This window comes from Lygodium microphyllum, chromosome 5, assembly GCF_053477565.2.
Source record: "Lygodium microphyllum isolate KBCC chromosome 5, Lygodium_microphyllum_v1.1.10, whole genome shotgun sequence".
NCBI classification, from domain to species: domain Eukaryota; kingdom Viridiplantae; phylum Streptophyta; class Polypodiopsida; order Schizaeales; family Lygodiaceae; genus Lygodium; species Lygodium microphyllum.
Window position 1 is genome coordinate 108942557 of NC_141139.1, and position 6995 is coordinate 108949551.

General features: G+C 42.8%; 1 protein-coding gene across 1 annotated transcript; it reads right to left on the minus strand.

Moving 5' to 3' along the window:
* Positions 1-1379: 1379 nt before the first annotated feature.
* LOC148036268 (putative xyloglucan endotransglucosylase/hydrolase protein 16) lies at positions 1380-3291 on the minus strand. The gene is made up of 4 exons (XM_087678291.1): positions 2713-3291; positions 2482-2582; positions 2151-2344; positions 1380-1986 (listed from the first exon to the last, which is right to left on the minus strand). Exons 1-4 carry the CDS (start codon positions 2975-2977, stop codon positions 1536-1538), a joined length of 1011 nt encoding a protein of 336 aa, XP_087534417.1. The 5' UTR covers positions 2978-3291; the 3' UTR covers positions 1380-1535.
* Between the last annotated feature and the right edge of the window lie 3704 nt (positions 3292-6995).

The window sequence follows — 6995 nt, forward strand, 5'->3', positions numbered from 1 at the left end:
CAGTCTCCTGCTATGAAATCAAAGTAATCAAGTACAAAGATTGTGTCTTCTCCTACTTAAGGCAATGTCCATGTGGTTAATGATCAACCCTATGATCTTGCTGTGGACATTCCTCTTCTCTAATTGCCAAAGGTTTCAACCTCCCCTAGAGCACCTAACCAACCAACCGATCAAGCTAGACCCTCTTTTGCTCAAGGAAGTGAGTCTTCTGAGCCAATGAGAAGAATAAATTCTAGGTTTTACTATATGCAAAAGTATTTTAGTGAGATAAGGAAGGCTCAAAGATCTACGTAGCATATTATTCTAAGGACAGCTTTTATCAAAGTTGTCAAGGGTATTTCTGATAGATTATTAAGAGTGTCATCTGATTCTGGCCTTCAAAAGAAATGGCATCTTGCAATGATTATATGTCTTTAAGAAGCAACTGAAGATTTTGATATTGACTTTATGAATGATACTTACATTGTTAATCTAATGATTAATAAAAGTACTTTTTTGAAATTTGAATCATTTTGACCCTTATGGAATATTAACCTTTAACATTGGGATTCGACTAGAGCAAATGTTTTGCACCCATATGTAGATGAGTTTCTCCTTGGACCTAATGAATGTCAAGACTTAGCACTCCACTAGGGTCAATAGCACCACTAGTAGTGCGAAACTAGTGTACTTTTTTGGGGGGGATGCCAAAGACTAAGGCGAGTAAATCAAGTGACCTTTTCATGCACTTGATCATACTTTTCTTGTCAACTTCAAAGCGATCTTTTCAAAAAATTAATGAGCCATCCAACGCCTACCCCACGTCAAGGGATTGGCATTTGGCAATGTGCTAGAACAAAACCAACCCGAAGGAGAACACGATTGTGATGGTAGGCCATCCACTAACTAGCATGATACTATTTCAATGGCCAGCTACTCTTAACAACGATATGATTTGTAAGAGTAGTTGTATTTTACCAACATACGCATCGATCTCCAAGCCAACCAAGGATAGTTTTTTTTATTCTCTTAAGCCTCGCCTAGTTTCATCTTCGCAAAGGATAGCGTGATGTGGAGTCGCGCAACCAATGACAAATAATTCCAATATCTATTACCAAATGAGGGCACAGCTAGTGATGTGATGACTACCCCATCCAACTTCTCGCGGGCGGGGCAGACTGCGTCTAAGACTGCACAAATACTTTGTCGAGATTCAGTAGAACAGAAAGGTGGGCACAAAGCTGTTGTAATTCACTGTAGGTATCGTTCCATGCAAAAATGTTGGTTGCGTCCGGAAATTGTTTGGAGATATCCTTCTATACAAAGTTCTTGGTTGCATCAGGAAAATGTGGCGGGTGCAGTCACTCATTTAATCACAGACAGTAAAGCGCGATATTGCAGGGAAATATTTTTCGATTGAATCCTTTTCTAAATGTACGCGAGGAGAAAGGGGGCGGGGCGGGGGCTGTCTCGAATGGGAGGCTGCCACGCGTTATTGGCCGTGGATGTGAACGAATGTTTGAATATGTATTGCAGACTCGGGGGTATATCGAGGCTCAGAAGAGCGGGCGCGTGCATTCGGGCGGTGCGACGGGGTAGCGGGCGTGGTCGGAGCAGTAGTCGTACACCATCAGCTTCCTCTTCACCCACGCCAGCCTGTTGTTGATCAGCTGAGCGGACGACTTTGGGGTGGAGCCCGTAGACGCTGTGATGGAGGCCGCAGCTGCGCCTGCGGGGGTGGAATTAATCGCCTCGGGGCTGTAGGAACAGGCGGAGATGGAAGCGGGAGAAGACGGGGAGGCGATGCAGGCACGGGCTTGGAAGTTGCGGTAGGACGCGACGAAGGGGGAGTGCTCCCAATTGATCTTCACCCGGCCCCCTTGCGTGGCCCAGCTGTCGCCGTTCCAGATGCTGGAGAAGACGCGGAGGGGCTGCTGCTTCAGGTAGGGTACGCCAGCCGCCTCGCTGTTGACGAAGCCGCGGATGGGCACTCCGTCCACCAGGAACCTGTAGCGCGCGGCACGAACAGATTAGCTACCATTCACATCATCTTCGTACGCTTAGAATGCTTCCAAACTGATTGAGCTAGATGGGAGTCCTAATGACATATATCCTCCATGTGACAAGATAAGTACTGGCGAGTGCAGCAGCTTGCTGGCGTTGATGCTTACAGGATGCGCTGCTTGCTCCAGGAAACGGAGTAGGTGTGGAAGTCCTTGGTGGGGTCGAACCAGAGGTAGATCCGCTGCTCGCGCCCGCCCACCCCGCTGGAGAAGACGTTCGTCTGCAGCACGTAGGGTTGCCCCGACGAGTTCCCCAGGAACTCGAAGTCCAACTCGTCGTGGTTGGACGTCTCCGACGACAGCTGCATTTTGCAGCCCGTAAATACGAATGAGGCTGATTTATACGTATTGAACCCGAACATCGGCATTCGAGTCATGTAATCTAAAATGCTAGCTAGCTCAATCGTTCGTTTAGGTCGGAGATTGAATAAAAGCTTACATAATAGGCTGTCACCGTGCCCGCCGAGTCCCCCGGTACCAGCTTGATCTGCATGTCGATGTTGCCGAACAGGTAGCTCTGCTTCGAGGCAAACCCCGAGCCTACAGTTGCACACAAGTCACTAATTACTATAACTCGACATTCTCCTCCAATGTTACACCCAACACTACACAATATCAGCATAGGTGATAGGCTGCTGCTGCCAATAAGCCACTTATTATATCTAGTTACCTGTGTTCTGGTCCAACACCAGCTGCAGCTCCCCTCCCGACGGCGAGAACCGCACGTTCGACGGCGCCCGCGACACCGCGAAGTTCTCCGCGAAGCTACCGCTGCTCGCCGCAGCTGCCGCGCTTATAGCTACTGTACTAATGGTCGTCGAGAGAACGAAGAAGAATAAGGGGCCGAGGACCACATTGATGTCGCAGAGATGCCGCTGGGCCGGCCGGAGCGACGGGGACGATTTAGATTCTCTTATGAGTGTCAGCGCCTGCATGTTGACCAGGAGGCTCACTCTCTCTCCCTCCCTGTGTTGTGTCTGACGCTCTATCTCTCTTCCTGCGTCGTGTGTGACGCTGAGATCAGAGTGTGATATCAGAGGCTATAAGATTTGACGGACTAGGGGGCGGGGCGCGGGGACGAGAAAGAGGGGATGTGAGACTGTAGAGAGAGTGTGTGTGAGCTGTGCGTATGTGCACAGTGGAACGAGTGAGAGATCGATAAGGATGAATAACCCGGTATACATCGAGCAAAGAGGGGTATGTATAGGAGCTGTGTAGTGTGAGGCGCGACGAGAGAGAAGCTATGTCGTGAATCGGAAAGAGTGAAGAGGAAGGTGAGCGGTTTGTTTCGTGTCCTCTGGCGCAGCTGGAAGAAAGAGCTTTTTCCGTGCAGCCAGCCACCCAGCCTGGCCAGCTAGACGACCGAACAGAAAACGCGGGCAATAGGCTGGGGCCTAGGCCCGTGAACGCGTTTTAGCTTACCGTTGGGTTCTTTGCTCTCATCACGTGTGCGAGCAAGGTTTGCAAGTCTAGGGTTTTCGAGCCATCCATCCCACGTCTAGACTCTATAGTTCGATAATAACCACTTGCGCAATCGAGAAAATGCAAGAGCCAAAGAATTGGCGAGCGCCTTGCCAAGAGCTTATTCTAGGGAGAGAAATGCACACCTCAAGAGCGTCTTCAATTTTTAGGCTTAACATTACCCTTCTAGAGAAATACTAGTCCCTTGGCACTCAAAATCGATGGTAGCATATTAGAGCTTGCTCTATAGACACCATTTGTTGGGGATGCTTATGATTATCAAGGTCTTATTAGAGATGTGTTTGTTGCATTAGATGATCATATCGGTGGATGATGGCTATAATCATCGTAGATGATTCTTACTTGTAGAGAATGGTATTGCCATTGAACTCCCCTCTCAACTAGATGGCTTGATAGAGGTATTGATGCCAAGCTGCTATTCTCTAAAGGACAAACAACCTGTGAAATTCATTGTTCTTGGTTCTAACCATTGTTTTGTTTGGAAATCCTAGATGTCTTCCCAAAGTTGAATGTCGTTCCTATAAAGACAAGAAGCTAGCAATAGTAATAGATCTCCACGAGTGCTATCATAGTGGATGCTAATCCATATAGAGTCTAGTGAGGCCCAAAAGCAACTACCTTCTAGAGAAATCTACCCTCATATTACTTACACAAATCATGACTTGTAAGCTTTTTTTACATAACTAATTATGAATGTATTTAGGACTACCATGATTAGCTTTTGTTTGGTAACTAATTATGATTACATCTAGGACCAACTATCACACCGTAATGGTCATTACTAAAAGTCTTAAATCAAGATATACTTTAAATTTATGAATCCAATCACTCACGCACACGCGCGCGCGCGCACACACACACACACACACGTTGTAATCTTGTAAGAAAACTACGCACACAATTGTCCGTGTGTTTTTAGACTATAGTTGCCCAATATAACATTTTACAAAAAAGATATAAGAAAGAATTGTTACTACTTTTGTAATGATAAAAGTTAAGTTGTTGAAACAAAGGAGAGTTAATAACTAACATACTTTTGAATATACTTAGCACATTTAGGAATTGGTTATGTATTATTAGCCTCGTGCTCACGGAGACCATATTCATGGGTAGTCTTTTTCATAGTATGAAAGAGGGTTAAAGAAAATATCTACAAGCTACTAAGAATGGGTCTACTTCTTAATTAGTCATGTGCTGCCTAATAACCCTTGCAAAAAATGTAGGAGGCCTTCTTCGTTTAGAGATAGGTTTAATAAGATGAAACCAAGCCTTTAAATCATCAAAGTGATATATGCTCTTAGGCACCTATGCATCCTTCTAAGCACTACAAATTAATAAGTGAGAAACTAACCTTACTCTTGGACACATAATTTATCATTTAAAGTCACAAACTTATGGTATTTGATCGTTCCAAAGAACAACATAAATGTTCTTAGCAATTCCTTTTTTGCATGTATAGGTAATATTATGTTAAAGCATTAGAGTAGATGAATTTATTTTTTTCAGCTATAATGTCCATAAAAATTTTCTCCATTTGGGTGCTTAAGAGAGCACACTATCATCTAATTGGAATCATGTTTATTGTACCACATTTTTAATGGAATTCGATTAAGCATATCAACCAAAATAACATCAAATAGAGATTAAGCTATCGAGGACCATGATAGCACAGCACTACCATGATGCATATCTTCGACCAGCTACATGTGAGGCTTCTTCAAATATTCATGTGTAAGTGTATTTTTAGCTAATATGTTGCGAAGGATGCAACACAACATGGCTTGTCTCCAATACAGATATGATCTAAATCAGACCTTCCACTCCCTCTTGTAATGCTCTTTGAGGTACTTGGATTCCCATGATCTCTTTTCATGTTCTCTTCTACAATGACATATGTATTCTTGACTTAGCTAGGTATGTATAAACAAAGAAAGAATCTACTGGGGCATCCCAACTTGTCATCTCACGAATACACTTTTTGCATCATTTAATTCAACCCTAGCTACCTTATCATTTCTATTGTATGCATAACATGATATCCAATTTTAGCTATCTTTCTTGATGTAGCAATAATCTAGGATCTTTCTCCATCTAAATACCAAAAGTAGCAACTTCTACTACATCATAGTCATTGCATACACCCGTGTTATCAACTAGTTTTTGCATCCCACCCTTTCCAAAGTTTGGATTGAGTGGTGGACATATTTCCCAGAGATGAATTTTTCCATCCTTGAAGAAAATCAAACTCTTTTCTAGTGTATCCTTATACTTCTCACAATCCCTATGCTCATGCTTAGTGCTATCATCCCAAATACACTATCAAATAAAGTCTTCATGGTAGATTGGGGCTCTCAGAGCTATAGGACACCCCTTTCCTTCCAGCTTTGTGAGCTTTAGCTGTAAATCTCACATAGCTTTGACCAATTCATCCATAACATCTTCTTTGATTGGAATGGATATAGAAATAGATTGCTTTCATGCATGCTCTATAGCATTGCTTATGGGGCTGAAGGCATAGACCCAACATGCATCTTCGCATGCCTCCTCTATCTCTTGACAAACATAGAGGCATCATCTTTAACATCTTGCTATTCAATCTTTAAATCCTACTTAGTAGTCTCATCTTCCAAAAGTTCTTTTAAGCTCAATTGCAAAGCAAGATTTGCAAACTATAAAACTAATTCTATGTCCTCGGATTCAAGAGCATATTACTATGCAATATCCAATTGGCCAATTTGGTGCTCAAACTTGCATAAAAGCTTTGTAGTTGCAAGACATTTGTTGGGTTTCATAACCCACTCCATGAATGTCCCACAAGTCATCAAATATGTATCTTCAATAAAAAAACTCCTCCTTTAGAGCTTTCTTGAACTCATCCCATCCTACATCTTTCACATAAATTTCATTTATGCATGGCTTTAACTCATGCACTACAAGCTGCACAAAATACTACACAAGGAACTTTTTAATCATTCCCTACATAGGTAAAAAAAGAAATTCCCTATCTATTGCCTAGTTAAAAATACACATAAGTAGGGAAAGTAAGTAACAATAAAAATGGAACATTTCCTAGTTAGAGAAACTAGGGAATCACATAGGAAATCTAGCTATTTGCACTCATGGGCATACTTCATATGCATGTGCTCTAAGTAGAGTGCTCAATAAAGGGCATTCATAAGGACTGGTTGTATTCCTACCTCTATTGATTATGCAAACATCACTCGGAGCAACTTTGCTATTGTGAGGAATGGCCATGCAATCTGCATCACATGGAAAATACAAAAATTAGAAAGAAAATGTATTGTTGCTAGGAGATTTCTATCATCATTTGTTCTTGCTGCAAAAACTAGTTCTTAAGTGCAACCAATGTCTCCAATAGAGGCCCATATGTATTGCGCCTTGTCTTTCACCATATGTCTACTAGTCCTTCCATCGATCAAAGCCATTAAGCACTAAGGTCTTTCCTAAACA